Here is a 24,674-nt window from a genome sequence, read left to right on the forward strand (position 1 = left end):
GTTGGGCCACTAACAGCCAATCAGATTTCATCCTTTAAATTTTTATTGTTTTAAATATAAAATGCTGTAATTCTCACACTATTTATGCCAGGGTGCCCACTGTTTGTCACTGGGTGACTTCGACTCAAGGTTACAAAAAGTGAGCACACCCACCAATCAGAAAAAGTGGGTGGAGTCACCAACTACCAATCAGATGTCAATCTTTGACTTTCAGTGGGGAAATTTAAATTGCTGCCATTCAGACACTATTAAGGGCTCTGGCACATGGGGAGATTAGTCGTCTGCGAACAGGGAGATGTTGCGGGCGACTAATCTCCCCATGTGCCAGAGCCCTAAAACCAGGGGGTCCCCAAACAACACAGTGGTTTTTACTATATAACTGTGGTCCAAGGTTACACAAAGTGGGCGGAGCCAACAGATCAGATTTAATTCAGTGACTTCACGTTTTTCAACCCAACATAAAGTTTGTTTTAAAACTTCCCTTTCTAGTTTAATATATTCTTTATTCCCCTTAATACATTCATGGTTACAAATATGTCACCAACATATATGCGTTTCAAATGAATGGTAGGCGTGTACTAACAGTCCCTGCCGGAAGCACAGCAGGAGAGGAATAGCCAATCACAGCCTTGCACAGTGCAGTTACTGAGATCTCCCCTGCACATCCAGAGAATCCAGCCAGCAGTAAGTGGAACAGATGGGTGGGACTAGTGGGGTTTTCCTGAAATTTCTCAATAAATCAGTCCAAAACACAATTTTTTTAAGCACAATCCTTCTATAAATAGGAGTATAATTCACTGGTACATTCTTAATTTTTATATATGTCTCCTTTAACAACCTGTGATCCCCAAGAAATCCTTTACTTATCACAGCGCGCCCTCATCATCCTGTGCTCTCCCAGCAGTCCAACCCACATAGTACTTTGCTCTACTAACAGCCGAGTAGTCAGACGAGCTGCCTCAGCAGCCCTGTACAAATCATGGGGCCCTAAACCAGCATTCCCCTTTTCCGCACAAGTCTTTATGCGATCCGCCACCAACATATAACTATCCTATTTATTCCAAATACATTTCCCTTTGTGGCCCCCTCCAGACAACACGTCCCCATTCCTGGCTTATTGCCACCCCTTAGCTCTTGCAAATCCTTCTTTAACCCCGCTCCCTGTGCCTCTAGCCCTCCGCAACGTTCAAATTTCTCCCACCCTTTTCCGTACAGACAACAAACGCGTTTTGATGTGGGAGTAGTTTTACGCATGCACAGGAGGTAGACACTCCCCAATGTCACGCCCTTCCTTCCAAATCCTGATCACATGACTGAGACGTCACGACTTTCAGGAAGCTACTCCGTGCTATAGTTTTCTGTGTAATTGTCTGTAATGCTGTGGGATTAGGCGATAGAGTTAACATTTTCTGCAAGACGTATTGTTGGTGAAGGTGGATAGTTGCAGCAAAACTTAAATTACAGAACATAAGAAAGTAAGTGGTGGTTTATGCAGTTTTGTTTTATTAGTGTTTTTATGTTTTTTTATTAAAAATTCACAATAAAGAACGAGAGCAGGGATTAGCCCTATTATACCATTGACTTAATTATTACTAGTAACTTATTTTCAAAGTACAACGAATTAGTCATTCGTTTCTCAAAATTGTCACTTTGCAAAATTAATTCCCCATACTATATTAGAGAAATATAAAGCATCATAAACTGTCAATCCAATAGGTCTTTTAGTTTGTTTGGGACAGCATATACATTTGATTACCTAAACCCAAAACCCAAAAATATTGTATTGCATTTTTTTTGTCTATGATGTTTTAGACCCCGCATACAAAAGACAACCCATTTTATGCATTCCGAAAAAACTCAATAAATAAAGCTACCCATGGATACAATAACATTTAGCTGCAAATACATATCTATCAAAATGGGTAAATATGTATTCTAGGCATAAGTAACAGTCAGACTATTGGACTATATTTGCAGGGCCGGATTTCCAATTGGAATGCCTCGCTCACCTCGACCACGCATGCGCGCACTACCCCAACCCCCCCTTCCCCACGCGCATGCGCACTTAACCCATATGGAGCACTGAAGAGAGGACGCGCTGAAGTTTCTGCGCGTCCTCACGCCAGTGCTCCGTATGCAGGCAAGGTATTGCATGCCACCCCTAAATATCTGCTGCCCTAGGCCTAGCCACAAATCCGGGCCTGTATATTTGTGCTCACACATTAAAGAACAAGAAAAGGTAAAAACTAAGTAAGCTTTATCAGAAAGAGCTATGTAAATATAGCCATAAGCACTCAGAAACACTTTACTGTGTCCTCTATCAAAAGAAGCAAGCAGCAACGGCACTCAAGAGCTACATACGGGACTTGCCCTTAAAATATCCTTTATTGCGGAAATGCAAAGTTTCGAGGCTAAGACAGCCCCTTTCTATCAAAAGAAACACAGGATTTCTTGTCTTCCTTTGTGTAAACATGTTCTTCGGTATCAGACTTCCCCTTCAGAAAAAATCCTTCATTCCTGGGCCGAGTCTGCCCAGCTATCTCCTCTCTCCCTTTTCCTACTCCCTCTCCCATCAGAATGTTTGATCTGTGCTACCAGGCTAGAGCTGTAGCATGGAAGCTACTGAGACCAAGCAGAATGGCAGCTGCTATCTTAAACAAACAGATGGAGCGTCTAGGGCTGTTTACTCAAGTATCCGCTTTCTATAGATTCAATATAGGTTCTAGGTGGCACTGATGTGGTGAATCTATTGGCATTAAAATGCCAAAATGCCTTTCCTTCTCCTTTGACATGCACACAATGCACAGTTTTTTAAGTGTACACACAAGCACACAATTTTGTAGCTTGTTTTGCTCTAATATAATGTTATTATAATATAATTATTTCAATAGTTTTTCCACATGTTTAGTGACTTTGTTGCATTTTTAGCCATTTTATTGCATTTTCATTTCTGCCTTACTTGAAACGCTTATTTGTGCCAGTAAGATTTACTATGAAACTGCAATTTTGTCCATTGATCTCAATAGGCAGAAAAAAAGCTTTCATTTGGTTGATTTTTTGTAATTTAATGAATTTATTGAATTTCATGTGCAATATTTTCAATTTGGTGCGCACCAGACCCTAACCCGAGAGACCCCCTACCTGCACCTGACACTAACCCAGGAGACCCCAACCTGTACCTACCTCAGGTCACCATGCCAATTTATATCCTGCTCCACCCCTTTAATTTCATTAAAGGGGATGGGGCGAGCACAAGTATAAACAAGAGTTGCCCTGCTTTGAACAACACAGAGAGATTAGGGGAGTGGATGGGCTGGCAGCAAACTTGGCCCTCCACGCATCCACGACCCCCTTTGGGGCAATTGATCGGTCCAAACCCCCCCTGATCCATGTGTATTGGATGAAAAAAAATGTATACAGCTTTTTTCCAACTATACCCACCTGGAATAGGGTTGGCTTTTTTAGTAGGGTGGGGGCAGTTTTAAAAAAATATATATATCATTGTCTGTGCTTTGCTTTTGTTTCCTTTTCCTTTTTTCCTGTTTGATTGTTCATTCAAAATCCTTAGGGCCCTGACAAACTGAATACTTTATCTTCTGTGGAAAACATTCTCTCCTGAAGCTATATAGTGTCTTGAAATACCTGCCCCATCGAATCCATTCTTTATTCATAGTAAGAGTGCAGCTTTATGGCCTCACAGAAGTGATTATGGAGGATTGCTTTCCAGCTATCACAAGAGTGAACAATCAGATTGGTTCCCCAGCTTCTGGGGTGTTTGCTTTTTATGAAATCAATTATTTATGGGACATCCTAAACAGTAAATGCATTTCAGTCACTGAGCCTGCTGTTAGAACATTTCCCTACAGCCCCTAGTATTGACCCCACACTTCTTGCTGTCCTGACTCTCAATGTGAGTCCTAGCAATTAGGACGTGTTTCTTTTTCAACCTAAATTTCTTTGGTGCTATGTAAATACAACAATTCTAACAGTATATCTAATAAGTTATTTTGACTTTTTTTTTAGAGCATCCACGTCTTTCATATTTAAATTGTGACCAGTTACAAAAGAATAAGAAAATGTATAGACGAAGAAAAAGTGGAAGGCGTTTAAGAAGCAGCTATAACCCATATTATAGAAGATATGTAAGTAATTTATCTTATAATACATTTAGAGGTACAGTAGTTTGTATGTGTATAAAAATAAAAGCCTGTAACAATGCTTCTGAGTGTGCATAAACTGTTTTTGTAGACAAGCTTCCTTTTGAATAGATTTTTGGCACTAAAATCCCAGGACTAAAATAAATTATATTTTAACCCTTTTTCAGACACCTGATCTAGATGATCACGTTTTTAAAGATGATGATCTGGTTGATTTGAGGAGGGAAAAAGCTGGACCTATGCAGGTAACTTTAGCAGCATTCAGTCTCTGTGGACACCAATGTGGGTGTTTACAGATAAAATGACTTAGCTATGTAGTAAATTTGCATTTGGTTTGGTCATTGAGAGATTCCTGTGGGCAAAATCATGGATTTAAGTTGTATCTTTACCCCCAAAAAAATTTGCATAATAAAAGAAAATGGAATTCTAAGCAACTTTCCAATTTACATTAATTAAATGCAAAGACAGGTGTCCACGGCATCAAAATACATTTATATAAAGACATACATTTATATAAACACAAGAAGCTGCAAAGTTTTACTGCCATTCTTATCGCCTACAGTAACCAATCAATAAGTAGCATTTACTGATCACCTGTTTAAAAGCAAACATCTCATTGGTTGCTATGCTTACTGCACCTGGGCAAACTTTGTGCCTTACATGTAGGGGCACATTTACTAACCCACGAACGGGCCGAATGCGTCCGATTGCGTTTTTTTCGTAATGATCGGTATTTTGCGATTTTTTCGGAAAATTGTCGCGACTTTTTCGTTGTCTTTCCGAAAGTTGCGCAAAATCTGGCGATTTTTTTGTAGCGTTAAAACTTGCGCGAAAAGTCGCGCCTTTTAAGTTTTAACGCTACAAAAAAATTCGGCAGATTTTGCGCAACTTTTGGAATGGCAACGAAAAAGTCGCGTTTTTTCGCACAAGTCGTAATGGCTACGAAAAACTCGCGTTTTTTCGCGCAAATCGTATTGGCAACGAAAAAGTCGCGACAATTTCCGAAAAGTCGTAAAGGCGCCGAAAAAAGTCGCAAAATGTTCGTTTTCCAATCGGAATTTTTCCAATTCGGATTCGTGGGTTAGTAAATGTGCCCCATAGGGTTAGATTCTATTGTGCTTTAATGCAAGTGTGCATTAAGCAAAATTGCTATATTTAAATACAGATATAAAAGCTCAGAACCACATTCCCCTATTTGACCAATCTGATACTACTGATGTACTTTCTCATAGTATTGCAGAACTATTACTGACCTAGGGGTTTTTGCATAGGTACAGATCTTCAAACCGCCATCCATTTACTCAACAGATTGAGCCACTCCATCATTTCAGAAAACCCACATCAGCACTTTGTTGAAAATGCTAAAATATTCACGCAGAGGTTGTTTAAATGATGATGAGCTTTAATATCACAAAATCACATGCCTCTGTATATGAGCTATGAGATTGTGCCATTCCATAGTGTCTGATATCTAGCAGATGCAGTTCATTGTTGCAAAGTAAAAACTATATAGGTTGAATAAGAGCAGGACAATTTGTTACAGAGCATTCCGAGGGCATAATTCTATGTATTAAAGGAACAGTAACACCAAAAAATTAAAGAGTTTTAAAGTAAAAGAAATATAATGTATTGTTGCCCTGCATTGATAAAAGTTGTGTGTTTGCTACAGTAACACTACTATAGTTTATATAAATAAGCTGCTGTGTAGCCCCGGGGGCAGCCATTCAAGCTGGAAAAAAGGAGAAAAGGCACAGGTTACATAGCAGATAACTAATACGCTCTGTAGAATACAATAGTGTTTTATCTGTTATCTGCTAAGTGCCTGTGCCTTTTCTCTTTTGAATGGCTGCCCCCATGGCTACACAGCTGCATTTTTTTATATAAACCATAGTAGTGTTTCTGAGGCAAAACACCAGTTGTACCAGTGCAGGGCAACAGTACATTATATTGGAATTTCTTTATACACTTGAATTTTTTGGTGTTACTGTTCCTTTAATAGATGTAAAGGCACTTAACTGTACACTCCTCAATGAGATGAGCTTTTTGCATAGCAATGAATGCAAAGAAATAAAGGTGGAACTAAAGCTTAAAGGAGAAGGAAAGGCTAAGTCATTGGGGGTTGCCAAAATGTTAAGCACCCCCCAGGATTCAGAAGGCAGAGGAAACACTCACTGCAGCTACCCTGGGCTGATGCAGTTTTCTCCTAACAGTAGCACCAGCCCAGGGTAAAAGGTTAGCGATTAAAGTCACTGTGGGGTGCCTAACATTTGGCACCCCCCTAGTAATTTTTACCTTTCCTTCTCCTTTAACTTAAGAATGAGGCACAAATGTTGTACATTATGTTTTGGGATCCTGAACCAATCCAAAGCAACCACAGCCTTTTAGCAGGGAAGATCTGTGCCTCCAAAGATGCCCACAGTAGCTCCCCATCTTCTTTTCTGTTGATTCATTGCACATGCTCTGTGCTGCCATCACTTACCTGAGCTTAGGGGCCAATGCACAAAATACTGTATATATAGAATATTAATGTCACAATATAAGGCTGCTTAAAAAATAATACAGATTAATTAGCATCAGAAATGAATATTTAGCCCTGTAACATCAACCTCTATAAAAACATTTTCTGCTTGATAATTTGGACAACTCCTAAGCTGCTTAGCTTCTCACAGCTGCTCAGAGCATGTGAGCTTGTTTTATTGTTGCCTGCTTGTTTTGCAGCAATGCTTACCTCCCAGCACTTGAAAATTAAAAAGTTGGACATTTTAGACTGTGCTCTAATGCACACATTTAAAACTAGTTAGGTCAAACATTGCCCTGATCCAACTAAAACCCCACCCACTCTTTAGTTAACCCTCCAATTGATTTAAAGGGGTTAGTGATTTAGGACTGTCCCACCAGAATTGAGATTATTGGGGTGTATGCCATATTCCAGGTACTTTCTCTGCAGAATCTAATATAAACAAATATAAAATTTACAGGTTAGGTTAAAAATGAATATAAAATAATTCTAAGATCTCTTTAGCTTGAAATACAAAAATCTAACTTTTAAACATTTGTTTTAGAGTAAACCTCGATATGGACATAGATGTAAAGTAAGTATTTTGTCTTATTTTACTTTCTCTGAATATGTGAATTCTTTTTAACTGTGTTAATACTAATCAGTAGAATTGTACATTGTTACATGTACAAGGGGTGCAACAGGGTAATGTCTTAAATGCAGGCCTGGACAAAGATTAAAAATAGACCCTGGCATTTCTAGTACTCAGAGGCCCAAACAGCCCTCCACCAGCCCAATAACTAGTGACTGTCTATGACATCTTAAAGGAACAGTAACACCAAAAAAGGAAAGTGTTTTAAAGTAATTAAAATATAATGTACAGTTGCCCTGGGCTGGTAAAACTGGTAAGTTTTCAACAGAAATGATAATATAGTTTATATAAATGAGCTGCTATGTCAACGCGGGGGCAGCCATTGAAGTTGGGAAAAAGGAGAAAAGGCACAGGCACATAGCAGATAACAGATAAGCTTTGTAGAATATAATGGGGTTTTATCTGTTATGTGCTAAGTAACCTGTGCCTTTTCTCCTGTAAATGGCTGCCCCCGTGGCTACACAGAAGCTTTATTTATATAAACTATAGTAGTCTTTCTAAGGAAAACACACCAGCTGTACCAGTGCAGGGCAGCATTACATTATATAGTAATTACTTTTATACACTTTAATTTTTTGGTGTTACTGTCCCTTTAAAGCATTTGTCATAACCAGATCACCAGTCTGTGTCTGCTTGAGTGTGTTTATGTGAAGAAACAATGAGTTGTTGAGGAGCATAATGACCTACTTGGTGAATACTATTAGATAAGATATGCGAAATAGGGTGGGGCTGAGTAGGGATATGCTAGTTTTAATTTTTCCTGAGCCAGTGCAGGGCCTGGGTGGCATGTCAGAGTAAGAAAAATTGTATTTAAGCTGGCCATACACTTTAAATTTTTTAAGGATGTTTTTGTTATTGTAGTAATCAAATTTATTATGAAATGATTATTAAAAAAAAAAACGACAATTTCAAGTGATATCATCTAGTTAAAGCTAGGAAAACTACCTGCTTGGTCCTGCAAACAAATGAACAATGGACAAATTTCATTGTTAACAACGAAAATTTTCAGACCTGCCCGATTGATTTTCTGACTGTTGACGATGAAAAATAGCTAGATATACGATCATTCGTACCCTTAGAATAATTTGACGGATTCGTCAGATCGCACTGAAATTGGTTGTTAAGAACAGAAAAATCTTAACATGTATAGCTAGCTTAAGCCTTCCCTACTTTCGAAGGGAAGGTTAATTAATTAATTTAATTCAACTATTTCTCCGTGAGGCTATAATGTTATTATGTTAGGATGTTTAGGATTGGCAGTGTAGAGGTGGTATTGGAAACCATGTGAATTGGTTATTGGCTAAGGGAGAAAATATTCGGTGAACCCCTCCAATGTTTCTATTAAAACCAAAAAAAAGTATGGGACCTGTTATCCAGAATGCTCGGGACCTGGGGTTTTCCAGATAAGGGATCTTTCCGTAATTTGGATCTCCATACCTTAAGTCTGCTAAAAAATAATGTAAACATTAAATAAACCCAATATAATAAACCACCAATAAGGATTAATTATATCTTAGTTGAGATCAATTACAAGGTACTATTTTATTATTACAGAGAAAAAGGAAATTTTTTTTTTTTTAAATGTGAATTATTTCCTTAAAATGGAGTCAATGGGAGATGGCCATTCCGTAAGTCCAAACTTTCCATATAGGTGTTTATAATCAAATGTATAAATATTCATTCATTAAATGTAGTACATTAAATAAATAATACAATTATTATCAATTTAAAATTCTAAAATTCATATAATTTCGTATCTTATTTTATACTAACATATACATAGGCAGTATGAATTACATAAAACTTTTTCTCTTGAACTGAGTTGAAGCAACATGAGCTCCTCCAGTACAATCCTGCATCGAAATCAATTTGTACTAGAGCTATTTTCATGCTCTGTAAAGTGAAAGAAGGGCCGTCTTCCGCAAATCAATGCCCCTTTTAATACAGCTCAAAACCTTGTTTGCCTTTGCAGCTGCTGACTGGTATTCCTTACTACAGTCTCCATTTCAAGTTTATTATCTAGAACAGCGGTTCTCAACCTGTGGGTCGGGACCCCTTTGGGGGTCGAAAGACCCTTTCACAGGGGTCGCCTAAGACCATTGGAAAACACATATTTCCAATGGTCTTAGGAATAATTTTATGGTTGGGGGTCACCACAACATGAGGAACTGTATTAAAGGGTCACGGCATTAGGAAGGTTGAGAACCACTGATCTAGAAGGACTTCGAGGTCCTTCTCCGTGATGAATTTGCCTAGTGCAGTCCCATTAAGGCTTGCATATTTTTACATCCCAGGTGCATGACATAACATTTATTAACATTGAATTTCATCTGCCACTTGGCCACCCAGATTTCCAGTTTGTCAAGATCCTGCTGCAGGGATGCCACATTCTGGATGGTATTAATTGGGCAGCTCAGTTTTGTGTCATTTACAGACACTGATACATTACTTTCAGTAAAGTTATTAATGAACAACTATGTTACAATGAACAATTCCAGGAAATGTAAAATCCAGGGGAAAAATGCAATCTGGCCTGTATAGGGCCACGGAAAAATGGCATCAATTCCAGAAAAATGTAAAATCTGCGTTATGTTTATATTTGTATAAGATTTGGGAAAGTTACTGTCTGTTTTACTGTGATTGAGGACTGTGATGTTGCTACTTCCAAGATGGCCACTCATATTGTCTGTTCATGCACTAATCATAATGGAAAATTATCTGTCTGTTAGCAATTTTATGTGCATGTGGAACTCCAGGATTTTGTTTGCAGAATTGCGGTCTTCGTAATCAAATGAAGAATTATGGGAACTTGCTGTAAAAGGACTCGCCAGTATTTGTAAGTGTATGTAAGTGCTACAGGGAAACCTGGAAATAGTGAGATGGTCCATGACTGCTTCTATATTACCGTATATACTCGAGTATAAGCCGATCCGAATATAAGCCGAGGTACCTAATTTTACCTAAGAAAACTGGAAAAACTTACTGACTCGAGTATAAGCCTAGGGTGTCACCAGTAGGGCTGGTGCGAGTGAGCCAGCACACGAAGCACAAGAAGTACAGCAGGATAATCTTGTTACACGATATTGCTTGAGAGCTGATAATAGAACTGACATAGATCCCCCCATTCTCAGCAGAAAGCATATTGACATTAACCTGTCTGCCTGTGAGCACTGAGAGTGCTGTTCTACCCACTGTGCCAGGAGAGATGGCAGTTATGTACGTCTTTTCTCCACACAGATTTACTGACATGGGGAGGTGGGAGAACGAAGTTTATTGAGAGTAAGGGGCATTAAGTGCCTTGGGTTTAACAGTGGCATTTTCCTCTGCAATTCATAGTAACAGTACAGCTTGGGGGTTTTAGTGAAAGATGTATGTAGTAGAGAGACATTAGGCAAATATTATCCATATGGATGCATGGTAAAAAAAAATGAAAACAGCAGCAAGCACCCTTATACACCCTATATAAGATATAGTTCAGTATTAAATTTCCACCTACCTTCCAGTCCATCATTGAGAGCCCTTCCTGGTGCAGGCTTCCTGTCAGTTACAGCACCAAGGATACTTTGTGTTTTAGATCCACAACAGATGAAGTGCTAAAGCATTGATACTTAACTATCAGGTAGTTAAGCATTGAATCTTAACTTTCAACTATCTGTACTATCAGGAGCTCATCCGGCATTCATCTCGCACCATCCCCCCCCCCGTGCATGCGTGCTTTTTACCACCATTGTACATTCCTGTCGTACCCCACTAACAACTGATCCAATTAGAAAATATTGAATTACCACCACTCTTTGTAATCAACAGTTGAGTCTTAAAACGTATTTATGCTTATGCTAAAGATGTTCAAACTCTTGTATAATTTCACTCTTTTCATGTTACCATACATTGCCTATGTTAAGTCAAAACTATCTACTAATCTACTTTATTACTCTTGAGGTAATTTCAAAGTAAAGCTTAGAGAAAATGTTGTTCAGCTTTTAATTACAATATCTGATTTAATGCAAGTCAAAAGTTCACATACACATTGCTAGTATTATTGTGTATAAACTTTAGGACTTAACTTTATGCTTCAGCTAGTTCTCTAGCCAAATTTAAATATCATCTTCTAGGACAATATTCCTTTGTTTAAACTGTAACTTTCTGTGTGCAAGGTCACATCCTCTGCCACACTGTTGTGTAGATTTCTGCTCATCTCGTCATAGAAGGCAATAAAATTTTGGCTAAAATTATCTATGGCACTTAAAACTATGCTGGCACAAAGACAGTATTGTGGTTTTACATTTGCTAGAGTATATGAGTACAAACATGCATGTTTATTTTAAATTTCTTTCTGCAGGTTTGTAATATTGTTTGTACATCTGCTTACCAACTAGATGAACATTTATTAGGAATGAAACATAAGGTAAGATCCAAATTATTGAAGGACCCTTATGATTTTGTAATTGCATGATTATTTTTGTTCTGTTGGGCTGCTTGTGGTAAGGGTAAATGTAGGGTGCAGCAAATATTTTTATGAATATAAATGTACTCCTTTTCCCTGTAATTGATTTTTTTCCATTTTCTTCACAGGCAAATTTGAAAGAAAATATCACTTCAGCAGGTAATAGTCTTGTATATTTGTTGTGTCGTATTAATATCCGTTTACTATGATAGTGGCTAATACTGCTTAGCAGTTGTGGAATGATATGGGAAAATAATTCACATTATCTAACAACTTTATGTAAGTGAGAAAATGCCAAATCTTACATTCATCTTTAAATATGTATTTGCCTAAAGCAAAGTGGCAACAGGTTGACTTTCCTCTTAAAATGGAAGTAATGTTGGGTATAAGGAGGAAGTATGGATGGCTGCAGCAGTGTTGCCAAAATCCCATAGGTTTCTCTTTTCAGGGTCTCCAAAAAGAATTACATTGTTGAGAATGTTGTTAAAGAGAGAGTTTACTATAATGTTAACTTTTAGTACATTATAGATGGGATGTAATATCTGTGGTGCCCATAATATGCAAAAAAAAAAGTATATTTCATTTCATAAAGAACCATGGTGGTGTTCATATTCTCCTAAACACATCAAGAGAAAAAGCTCTCCAGTAACTAATGAGTGGTTAGTTTACTGGTCTTGTGAAAATAAAAAAATGGCATTTCTGCATTAGTTGATCTTCTTTGGCATTGGATTTTAGAGCTGGGTTCCTTTCCTTGTACTACAGTGTTGTCTATTGGGTGATTCAAATATCCTTACATCTTACAATATGAAGTACATGATTTCATATATGACTATCTCTCTTTCTGTCTAGTCAGTGATGCATTGCCCTTAAATGTGAACATCTCTAGTGACGTTTTCTGGTGCATAACAAAATGGTGCCTAAAAAATACTGCCTGTGATAAGCGAGATTGGGGGAAGGCAAGCTGAGAGCCTCTGATCTACATCATATTAAGGTTTATGGCACATGAGGTGGTTAAACACTGCAAATGATTCAAATGTCTTACATTTCATAAAAAGCCTGATAACATTTCCTTGGTTGTGGTTTTAAATGTTTAAGCTGCAACATTACACCAGTGATATGTCAAAGAGGCCTGCAACAGGGTCTGACCCACTAGGGAAAATTCCAGTGCCCCTACACAGTTTTCCACACTATCAAATGCCCTGAGCCCTGCTAACCCAGTACATCACCACACATTTTTCCAGTGCTGACAAAAAATTGCACAACCTTCGCCACACATATAGTTAATGTTTTGAACACCTAAGCCACTCCCACTGTGTATGTCACAGAGGCCCTGCAGGGCCACATAGCAACTGTTCTTGACATCACTACTTGGGCTGCATCCTTCACATAGTGGGAGAGGAACAAGAGAGGACAGACTTGGAGAGGGTAGATTCTAAAAAAAAATGGCTGGAGAATGGCTGCTGGCATCTGGATCTGCCTGGTCACTGGTGAAATAACTTGTACAGTATACTGGAGTTTAGGTGTGCAGTGTAGGTGGGCCATCCTTATGTGATTACCCAACTAATACTTGAAATAAGTGCCACCCAAAATTAGGGTTAACAAATTTAACAGAATTTGCAGATTCACATGCACTCAGTCTTTTGTGATTTCTCAGTATCAGCTTACATACTTTATTCACAGGTCTGAGAGCAGACTGCCAGACCAAACCTCTTTCAATTATCCCCTTGCTTCTGCTTTGCCTTGGGGCTGGATAGAGAGGGGAGAGGTTGCATTAATCTACAAAAAATAACCATATACAACGAGAGAGGCAAGAACTTTAAACTGTATGCACTGGACAGTGGCAAAGTGACTCTTCTTTACATCAGCCACAGGGCACAATGCCACTTAAAACAACTTTCCAGAAGTCATGAGAACAAATTTGTTTCTTAGCTAAGGGCAACACCTGAGATGCTGTGTATTTCCTACCTGAGCTATGTGCCTGTGCCACTGTGGCTCAGCAGATGAGGAAGACGACTTGTGCAGTGACGCTTCAGGCAAATGGGCTAAGGGAGGAGGAAAAGACTTACTGTTGATTCTTCCCTTAAAGGACTTGTCAACCCCAAAAATAATTTTTTGCCTAATAAATGAAAACATAATTCTAAGCAACTTTCTAATACCAATTTATTGAAAAGTTATTTGTAAATGTAATTGCTATAGAAAGCAGCATTTGCTGAACTCCTGGTTGGTACTTTTTAAACAATGTTGCAAGTGCCATGCTCCTCCAGCAGGTCAGGTCCGTAAAATCTGCTTAGAATTAAGTTTTCTCTTATCATGGAAAAGTTTTTTTTGGGGTTGACATGTCCTTTAAGCTCTAGCAAAGCTTCCGTTTGGCCCAGAAGACTTGTATCCTAAATTCTCTGCACTCTGATAGGGACAGGAGCTGACCTCAGAGAATACTGGAGGAGAAAGAATGGTTAAAATCTGCCATATATGCAGTCATTCAAAATGAAGGTATCCTGACAAGGACAGCCACCCCAGTTGGCATATCTTCCTCCTTGGATGTTGCTCCCAGTGGTCTCAAAGCACATGCTTATTTTTGAATTCCTGGCTTGTAGACAACTTTTGGTTGCATAAAAAACAGGTGTACTGCCAGACAGAGCCTCATATAGACTGCCATAGGGGCTACCAAATAGCCAATCTCAGCCCTTATTTGGCACCCCCAGAAACTCTTTTCATGCTTGTGTTGCTCCCCAACTATTTTACATGTGATAGTGGGTTATGGGTAAAAAAGGTTGGGGAACCTCTGCCCTAGGGGCATCATATAAACCTTCAAGCTATGCTTGAGATATTAATGCACCATCTTAGGCTACCTGAAAAGCTTTCTGTGGGGTTTTCACCTTTTTCTGGATCAACTAAATATTAGGCAGACTTAGGCAAAAAGGTTGAACTAGAGCAGGGGTAGGGAACCTATGGCTCGGGAGCCAGATGTGGCTCTTTTGATGGCTGCATCTGGCTCGCTGCCAAATCTTTAATAAAAAAAAAAATGGGGGCGTGGCCTGCGCTCGGCAGATAGAAGACATATTCTAAGCCTTAGAACATGCCTTCCTCCGCATTGCATTTGCATCCGGCATCCTTGGCACCCACCCTACCTTGCCCCGCAGCATCCGCAGCCAAACATATTGTATGGCTCTCACGGAATTACATTTTAAAATATGTGGTGTTTATGGTTTTATGGCCAAAAAGGTTCCCGACCCCTGAACTAGAGTGTTGCATGCCTAAGATCATTGTTTTATATTAATGTGGCCCCTAAAAGCAAAGCTGCCATCGGGGGGTGTGGGGGGTTGTACAGGGGGGTCTGTTGTCAGGTGCCCAACTGGGTAGTGCAAATTTCCATATGTAAACTTCACACATACAAGTGACAGTGCGTAGCAGCTTTTACAATGTTGGGTGATTCCCATTAATGACCCATGTATAGCACATACTGAATGCATGAGACATATCAGAAGAAGACACTGCTTGGTAATTTTATATCTTTATCATTTACAGTTGGGGGTTACATAATCAATTATAATATTAACAGGAACCCTGGCAGGAGTATTAGGTAATCCATTATAATAACTGTGGGTTGCTTAATATTTAGACACTCCTGTCATTATAACTTTACTTCACCTCTACAGGTAAAGTGATGCTTACAGATATAATTATGATGGAGGAGACTACAGATAGTAAAATAAATAAAAACTTGAATTAATTTGCAGCTGCTTAAACTTATACGTTATATGGGGATTTTTGTTGTATTACAAGGGTGATGAAGTCTGTAGTAACTAGAAATTCCCACTAGAGTGACCAAACCACTTTCCTCCTACTTGTTCTTTTTGGTTTCAGTGAGATTATATAGAGATGATGAAAGAATTTATGTTGTATGATTCTATGTCTGGGTAAAGCTGAGAAATAAATGTTTTGATTCGATTGCATCCTTTCGAGAATTCTTGAGTAAGCTCCAGAACTGGACTCTTCTGGTTAGAGTACACTATCTCAAATGTTTTTCTATAAGGGCCTGGTGACATGCTTGATGTGGAGTCAGTAGGGTGCAAAACACTTTGCTTCCTATAAAGTCATTTGTTACCTGTACATTTATAATAAAATTAGAGAAAACAAATAAATATGTGTTTCAGTGCTTATATGTGTTTTAGTTCTTATACGTGGAGACCATAAATATCTTGTAAAAGCTTTCTTTTCATTTTTTTTTTTTACAGAAACACAAAGTAGTCCAGTAAATTTAGAGAAACAGGACAGGTAAGGCAAAAGTGTTTTTAAATGTGGAATAGTACCATACAATTATCTGCTCTGTTTAATCCTGTGTTTAATCCTGTGTTTTGCATAGTAAGAGAAAATATTATTGTAAGCAACTTTTCAATACACATACAATGGTTTTACAGTTATTTGTAAATGCAATTGATATTTATTCAATTGCTATATAACTGGCGGTTCTGACTTCTGAAACAAAGTATCACAAAGTCAGCTGATATAAAGACCCGGAGGGAAAAGTAACTTCCCCTAGATTGTTTCAAGAATCAGAACCAAGAGTGTCATGATCAGAAAGCATGTCTGCCTCAGGTTAGTGTCACTCACATAAAACTAAAGTTTTAAGAATTAAACTCTTCAGAAGACTGCTGGCTTTCATATTTGCAATGTTTTATCCTGGTACCTAATGATTTGTGGAAGATTAGAGATTTTATATGATTATTAGAAACTGTATAAATACCTTTTTTTATTTAACATAGCTTTCCAGTTTTATAGTTTGGAGTAGAAAGATTACATTTACCTGTATTCGATTTTTTAGAAAATATGTACCCATATGTATGTTTCCATAAAATTTGTGGTTTTCTAGGGTAACATTTTTTTTTTTGCTTTACCCCACATAAAGTGCAGTAAATTTGTTTGATTTTGCAGTAGCTGAACTAGTTGCCATGACAATCTGTATGTACTATTTTTATTTTAGGGTCTCTACATGCTAAAAAAAACTGCTAACATTAGCAAACTAGTGCCGTTTGGTAGTTTTGACCTTGCAATTCATAAAATTCATTTAAAATATGGAGATTTCTGAAGTACTGCTTTGAAAATTTCATAGCATACTGGTGGGGATTTTTGTATATTTTGTTCTAGGTCTATAAAATCTATGTTTGGTTTTATTTTGTTTGTTTTTTTAAATTTAGAGACCTTTATCTTGTTACAGAAGTAGATATACACACAAGAATTGAGACAGATTCAGAAAGCTTACTTCTTACTTTTTCTAGGTAACCTAAAATTCTCCACCCCCACCAGATAATGTTCCTAAACAGAGAGAGCCTCTTTGATAAAACATTTAGGTGTTATTGCACTTTTACATTTTTGATGTGCTTTTCAAATCAATAGCTACTTGGAAAGTGGGGTTACAGTTTGTGATCTATTTAAATTTTGTGAAAACTTTTGATCTAATTCCACATAAATGCTTTCTAAACCAACTACTTTCTAGAAAACTGTTGGAGAATGGATGTGAACGCACTAATGTGGAGTTAATACAGGAAGGAAAATTTATGGTATTCAAGTATGGTTTTCCCTGGACTACCCCATGACAGTATTCACTAGGGCAGTGCTGTCCAACCTCTGTGGTACAGAGGGACGGAATTTTTCTGACCTACGTGGTGGAGGGTCGATAATGGAAGCCAGTTTTGACCACTCCCCTTTTTGAAACTGCACCCACTTGAAACCACACCTGTGTTATCACATAACCATACCCATATTAATTGTTGTAGTACAGCAAAAACCTGCCATACTCTGCCTTCCCTACCCTGCCTGTGTGTGCCATACTCTGCCTTCCCTACCCTGCCTGTGTGTGCCATACTCTGCCTTCCCTACCCTGCCTGCGTGTGCCATACTTTGACTGTGTGTGCCATTCTTGGCTGGTTTGTGCCATACTTGGCCTGTGTGTGCCATACTCTGCCTGCCCTACCCTGCCTGTGTGTACCATACTCTGCCTGCCCTACCCTGCCTTTGTGTACCATACTCTGCCTGCCCTACCCTGCCTGTGTGTGCCATACTCTGCCTGCCCTACCTTGCCTGTGTGTGCCATACTCTGCCTGCCCTACCCTGCCTGTGTGTGCCATACTCTGCCTGCCCTACCCTGCCTGTGTGTGCCATACTCTGCTTGCCCTATGTTGTATGGCACACACAGGCTGCATACAGTGACACAATGCTGGCACTGCTCCTACAGTCTGCCTGAGGTGTGAACACTGCAGGAGGTTAACAATGCAGAGATTAAAAGGTGTGAACAACATAGGGGATTACATTTTTAAACAATACAGAGGGTTTAGATCTTGAATCTGAGGTGCGAACCATGCAGGGGGGGCAGTTAATCACAGTACTGATACCATTAAAAGCTTACACAAGAGTAAGCCATCAAAGCAGCCAGACAGGTGGTTGGCCACACAGAGGGGGGTCGTGGGCCGCATGCGGCCCACTGCCGCCAGTTGGACAGCACTGCACTAGGGTATGGCAAGTAACTCTTTCCATAATGGGAGGGTAATAGGTTCTAAACAGAAATGTAAAAAAAAAAAAAAAAAAAAAAAAAAGCCAAAACATTGTAGAAAATGCAAATATGCAAACTGAATTACAACAAAGAGAAATCGGAAATATTCTGAGTTTCAGAACATTACGGTAGAGACTCTATACTAAGAGTGACAGGTCAGTGGGCCAGAGTGAGGGGGAATACCCAGGAAAGTGAGAACAATAACATTATATCATCCAGACACTCCCAGAAAAAGCAAGAGATATGAAAGACACCCCTACTTATGGGAAATATACAGCAACTACAATGTAAGAGACTTACCCCCAAAATCAATAAAAGGCACTATGTTTGCCCAGGACCAGTAGCCAATAGCAACCAATAAGATGGTTGCTTTTAAACCGGGGACCAGTAAATGCTTCCTGCTGACTATTTAGTGCCTTTTATTACATAACCCACTACTACTTACTTACTTACCATGAAGCATATACAACATGTAATATCTAGCTTTAGCTTTGATAGCTAAGCACCTGTAAGAATCTACTTAGGAGCCTATTTATTATGCTGTGTAAAACAGCATAAAAAAAAATGCTTTCAAAAATTATGCAAGTTTTTATGCAACGAAGCCTGGCAGTGTGTGGTGAATTTTGTTGCCTCATAATAAATCTGCCCGCCAAACCCCCCATAGATGCCTCTATTTTTGCTTCACATAAAAGAAAAAATGATACCCATAGAACAATAAAGGGGTACCTGAAACCTACCATGGGTGAAGACCACTTAAATTGGAAGGTAAACACTGGAACCCAATTCACATCCTAAGAAGGCAACACAACAAATAAGGAGCTGCTTAAGCACACTTAAAAAGCAAAAGTGTATCTTAAACCCAGTCCAGGCATAGAATAAAAAAAAAACTGCAAACATCCTTGGGGTAGCTTGACAAATTGTAGTGCAAATGGTAAGTATTTCCAATTATCCATAATGACAAGGAACCCTTAAAACTTTTAGCAAGAGGCAATTTAAAAAGTTTGGAAACCACACAGGCATAACTTTAAAGCAAAAACAGGGGCAGTTAGTCACCATAATTTTTTTGTAAAAATTCCAGTTGCAGTGGTGGGAAACACAGTTGTGGCGACTGATACTGGAGACTAATATCCATGCACAAGTTTACAAGTCACCATGTGTAAAATGTACCACGCTGGAAAAACCAGTCTACAGTATGTTAAAAGAATACTGTGGGAAGACATATATTTTTTTCAAAACGCATCAGTAAATGGAGTGGTTACTTGCCTGCGATAGCAGCGACCTATCGTGGGTAAGTAAGTTGCTTGTGGGTGCTTTCCCTAAGTGTGCATGAAGCTACACAAAGCAGAGGTTGGCCCAAAAATGACTGTTTTTGTATTTTTGAGTTAAACTTCTCTTCTGCTTCACACTGATAATATGGATTGTCACTGCTGTGATTGTCAGTGCTTTACAGGGCGTTGTGGTTTAGAGGAGATTGAAAACTGCAGTCAGAGAGAAGTGGAATAAAACCTGTGTTACCGGGGCCTTACAGGTTGCATGTACTTGTCTTCTATGGCTGGTATATGTTTATATTAGTGCCAACAAAATTGCTTCTTGGGGTGTACTGACCAAATACTATTAAAGGCACAAAGTTTGCCCAGATACAACAGACTACATCAACCAATATGATGCTTGCTTTAAACCAATGACCATTATATTCTACATGCTAACTCTTAAGTACAGGTATGGGACCTGTTATCCAGAATGCCTGGGACTTGGGGTTTTCCGATAAGGGGTCTTTTTGCAATTTGGATCTCCATACCTTAAATGTAATAAAAATGATTTAAACATTAATTAAACCCAGTAGAATTGTTTTGCAACCAATAAGGATTAATTATATCTCAGACGGGATCAAGTACAAGGTAATGCATTTTATTATTAAAATTGAGTCTATGTGAGATGGCCTTCCCATAAATTGGAACTTTCTGGATAATGGGTTTCCAGATAACAGATCCTATACCTATAATTGTGCAACATTCTGTTTATTTACACAGTCCAGAGCACAGTGAAGAATGCAAGTCACAAGAAAGTAGTGAGAATAAGGTAAGTAACGTGAAAAACAAATTAGATGTTTAACATAACATGATTGTTGCAGTATGAATGTTACCTTAGTAAAGCATTGTAAATTGTTGTTGAATCTTTAAAGGGATATATAGCATAAACTTTTACAATGCACTAAACCATGTAAAAAACTGTAAATTTGAAGTGCTTTTGTTTTAATACCTTTGGGTTCAAATATGTCCATAACAGCTTGAAAACTGTGCTCTACCCAGACCTTATGCCAGCTTCTGGTTTAGACTCTTCAGTACGTGGCTGGAGCCGCCGGCTCTCATAGCTTCTTAAAGTGAAGTGAATATGCACAGGGAGGGCGGGGCTTAGCGATGTCACAGGCAGTCCGTTCCTGCTCTACTTGCTCCTCTCCCCCCTCCCCTGGCAGCAGCACAAGCAGAAAGACACAGAAGGAGGGAGGGGTTTTCCTTGCTACTGCTGAGTAAAGCCTGTCAGTCAGTTCCTTTGTCCCTCTGTTCTTTCTGATCTGGTTCCTCAGTTACAAGCTGCTCGATTCCTTTCCTTCCATGTTCAGAGTGAAACTCCGCCCCCACTTCCTGTTCAGGTCTCTCATTACATCGACTACCTGTAGTTGAAGTGGAGAGACTTCTGTGCATGCCTGGAGACAGCAGGAGCCAGTCTGTGCATTAGCAGGGTTTTTCTTCTTGATTTGAGACCTGAACAGGAAGTGGGGGCGCAGGGCGTCACTCTGAACAAGGAAGGCGAGGAATCGAGCAGCTTGTAACTGAGGAACCAGGTCAGAAAAAACAGAGGGACAAAGGTAGACAATTCTGGGAAGCTGTTTAGAGTAATTTTATTAATAGAAATAAAAAAAGGTTTACTTATTCTTTAAAGAGATGGAACATGTACCCAGGTAGTTTCTACTTTGGTTGCAGTTGAATGAATAATTTTTGCAACAAGGAAGGTATTGTCAGGGACTGCTACCAACCACTTGGAGCTCCTTAATAAGTACAAAAGAGGAGGCTGAGCTAGGAAGCAGGCAAAGCAGGTGCTTGGCAAACAGGAACACTTTGTTGAAGCTCAAGCAGGGTTAACATGTCAAGGCAGTTAGGTACAGGAACACACAGGCAAGCAAATGGCTTGGTAAAGTCCAAAGCGTAGCAGGAGTTCAGAGTCTGGAAATAAGTTATGGTTGAAGACAAGCAGCATAGAAGCAGGGCCAGACAGGCAAAAATCAATACCAAGATCAGGTCACTGTAAAAATGAATAACAGGAGCTCCTACCAGAGAAAGAGTGACTAGCAGTAATGTTGACCAAAAGCAAGATGGCTAGTAACATTGGTGTCAGTGGGCCTAAACAGGGTTCAATTTCATGCCACACTGGTATGCTGACCTCACATTTGGAATTCCCTGGTGCCTAGTGGGTCCATGGAACTATTGTCACTGAGCCATACTGGCATGGTGACATTGTTACTGATCGACACAACATCCACAATGCCAGTCCCAGTACCCCAAGCTGGTGACAGCTCCTGCAGGCAAGACTAAACTAAAAAGTAAATACATGAACACACACAAGAACAGATCTAGAAACTGGCCCCAAAACAGTCAACTAAAGTGGCAAATCTAGAGAAACAGATTGATGAGGATGCAGGGCTTTGAGGGCAACATGCAGAGTATGCAGATCTGTATAGGCCAAGGTCAGGTAGGCAGACAGGCAGTCCTAGTGGCAGTATGAACATCAGACAGAGACTTGACTAAAAGGCCAGTCTATGGTGGGATTTTGGAGACACAACCTGGAGAGCCCCAATATTATTGGTGCATAGTGGCTGAGAATAATTAGGAAAGAAAAGTCTTTCACAATGTTGCATCTGTAATTTCAAAGGTTACTATAATCTATAGCCAAAAATTGTATAAGCGTAGTAAGGAACCACATTACAGGATCCAACAGTTATACATAAACTACCAAGCACTTGCACCCAAGGTCACATAAATCATGGGAAACTACACTCATGCAGAAATTACATTCATAGTTAGAGAATCTAAAGCTTTTTGTATTTCAGTGGTGATTTTTGGAATATTCAAATAACTAAGGAAGAACTTTTATTGGCCATAAAGACCTGTGAAGCAGGCCTGGATGTATTCACCATATCTTATTATAAAGAACTAGGAGACCCTATACTTACAGCGATCAAGTCAGTATTGAATGGAAATTATATACCACAAGAAGCTCTAGATTAGAAGCACACATTTTACTAATACATAAAAAGGTAAGGATCACCTGACCAAGGCAGCTCAAACTCAGTGCTAGCTGCTAGGTTACACCAAATTCTACCAGAATTGATATCTCCTGAGCAGGTTGGCTTTGTCCCAGGAAGAGAGGCCAGAGACAATACTAACAGACTGTTTAGCATAATTCAATATTCCAAAAACTCACATACCCCTATAATGCTTTTATCAACATTTTTAACAGCCACCGTTTGAACTACAATTAAAGTACAAATACGTTTAAAACCATTTTATTCATTTATTTTACAAAGTTTTGTTTAATTTTTCTTCCTTGTGCACAATACAAGTTTTGGGTGGAGATTTCCTTTAACATGACGTGCCTGTATGTATGTCCTGTAGACTTCCAATCTAAGTGATTGAGACCCATTGTTTATTTTATTTTCCATGTGTATTTGTTTGATAAAAATGTAATGCAGTGAACATATTTTGATTTATTTCTTGTATTTTAAACTCCATATTTATATGAATGTGCTAATCTTAAATTTGCAGGTTTAGCTTGCCTAAATTACCAGGCTAGCATTTCATGAATCAAAGAATAGGCAATAAATGGTCTGTTTTAATGTATGGACAACAAGGATTTCGAAATGCAGAGAAGTACACTAAACTACAGACAAATACTATACCTGTACCATAAAACAATGCCAAGACAGTTAAAATCAGTTTGCATTGATTTTTACAGTTTCCTTTATTTATGTGTGTGTTTTTTCCCAAAAAATGTAGCACCACTAATTTATGTTTTCCATCTATTTCCCTACAGGACAGTACATTATTAGTGTTACAGGACAATAAAGATCTTTATCAATTTCTGGTACGTATTCCTTCTTACAAAAATTCTATTTTGCTTAATGTGCTCATGTTTGCTCAATGTTCTGCTAAGCATTAGAATAGCTGATGCACTTCTAATTTTACAGTTATCTCCTGTACAGACCACTTTGGACATGGGTTTCACTAGTGCCAAACATTTACTATTGCAATAAAATGTAATGACTTTTAGTGTATTTTTAGTACTGAACCCTAATAGGTGTTAGCGCTTCTATAATATGTGTTTGTGGTCACATTGCAAAAAGACTTTTTTCTGACAGTGAAAAATCATGTACACTCATTGAGAAACTGACGATCTCTGCAGCTAAGTGGAAGACGAGACTGACCATGTAAGGTCATGCAACTAGGATATAAAAAATATGCAAGCTACTACCACCCTTAATGGTATTGCTTTAGGCCAGCAGTTCTCAACCTGTGGGTCGGGACCCCTTTGGGGGTCGAACAACCCTTTTACTGGGGTCGCCTAAGACCATCGGAAATCACATATTTCCGATGGTCTTAGGAATAATTTTATGGTTGGGGCTCACCACATCATGAGGAACTGTAATAAAGGGTTGTGGCATTAGGAAGGTTGAGAACCACTGCTTTAGGCAAATCCATAAAGGAATGTAAATAATAAACTTGTCTGGTCTCTTGATCAACAAGAAGTTAAGCAAGTTTCACTTTGACATACAGTGGTGTGAAAAACTATTTGCCCCCTTCCTGATTTCTTATTCTTTTGCATGTTTGTCACACAAAATGTTTCTGCTCATCAAAAACCGTTAACTATTAGTCAAAGATAACATAATTGAACACAAAATGCAGTTTTTAAATGAAGGTTTACGTTATTAAGGGAGAAAAAAAACTCCAAATCTACATGGCCCTGTGTGAAAAAGTGATTGCCCCCCTTGTTAAAAAATAACTTAACTGTGGTTTATCACACCTGAGTTCAATTTCTGTAGTCACCCCCAGGCCTGATTATTGCCACACCTGTTTCAATCAAGAAATCACTTAAATAGGAGCTACCTGACACAGAGAAGTAGACCAAAAGCACCTTAAAAGCTAGACATCATGCCAAGATCCAAAGAAATTCAGGAACAAATGAGAACAAAAGTAATTGAGATCTATCAGTCTGGTAAAGGTTATAAAGCCATTTCTAAAGCTTTGGGACTCCAGCGAACCACAGTGAGAGCCATTATCCACAAATGGCAAAAACATGGAACAGTGGTGAACCTTCCCAGGAGT

General features: G+C 38.8%; 1 protein-coding gene across 1 annotated transcript in view; it reads left to right on the top strand.

The window, feature by feature from the left end:
- Window positions 1-665: 665 nt before the first annotated feature.
- The window catches only part of LOC100486850, a 36,790-nt gene continuing 12,781 nt past the window's right edge, over window positions 666-24,674 (top strand). Inside the window, exons 1-9 of the mRNA XM_012965506.3 lie at window positions 666-684; window positions 4,024-4,142; window positions 4,325-4,402; window positions 7,220-7,249; window positions 11,646-11,711; window positions 11,879-11,909; window positions 15,986-16,025; window positions 20,328-20,376; window positions 23,386-23,436. Of these exons, the coding sequence (XP_012820960.1) occupies window positions 4,077-4,142; window positions 4,325-4,402; window positions 7,220-7,249; window positions 11,646-11,711; window positions 11,879-11,909; window positions 15,986-16,025; window positions 20,328-20,376; window positions 23,386-23,436 (411 nt within the window). The 5' untranslated portion in view covers window positions 666-684; window positions 4,024-4,076. The remainder of the gene's footprint in view (window positions 685-4,023; window positions 4,143-4,324; window positions 4,403-7,219; window positions 7,250-11,645; window positions 11,712-11,878; window positions 11,910-15,985; window positions 16,026-20,327; window positions 20,377-23,385; window positions 23,437-24,674) is intronic.

Source organism: Xenopus tropicalis, chromosome 6 (genome assembly GCF_000004195.4).
Source record: "Xenopus tropicalis strain Nigerian chromosome 6, UCB_Xtro_10.0, whole genome shotgun sequence".
In the NCBI taxonomy this organism is placed as follows: Eukaryota; Metazoa; Chordata; class Amphibia; order Anura; family Pipidae; genus Xenopus; species Xenopus tropicalis.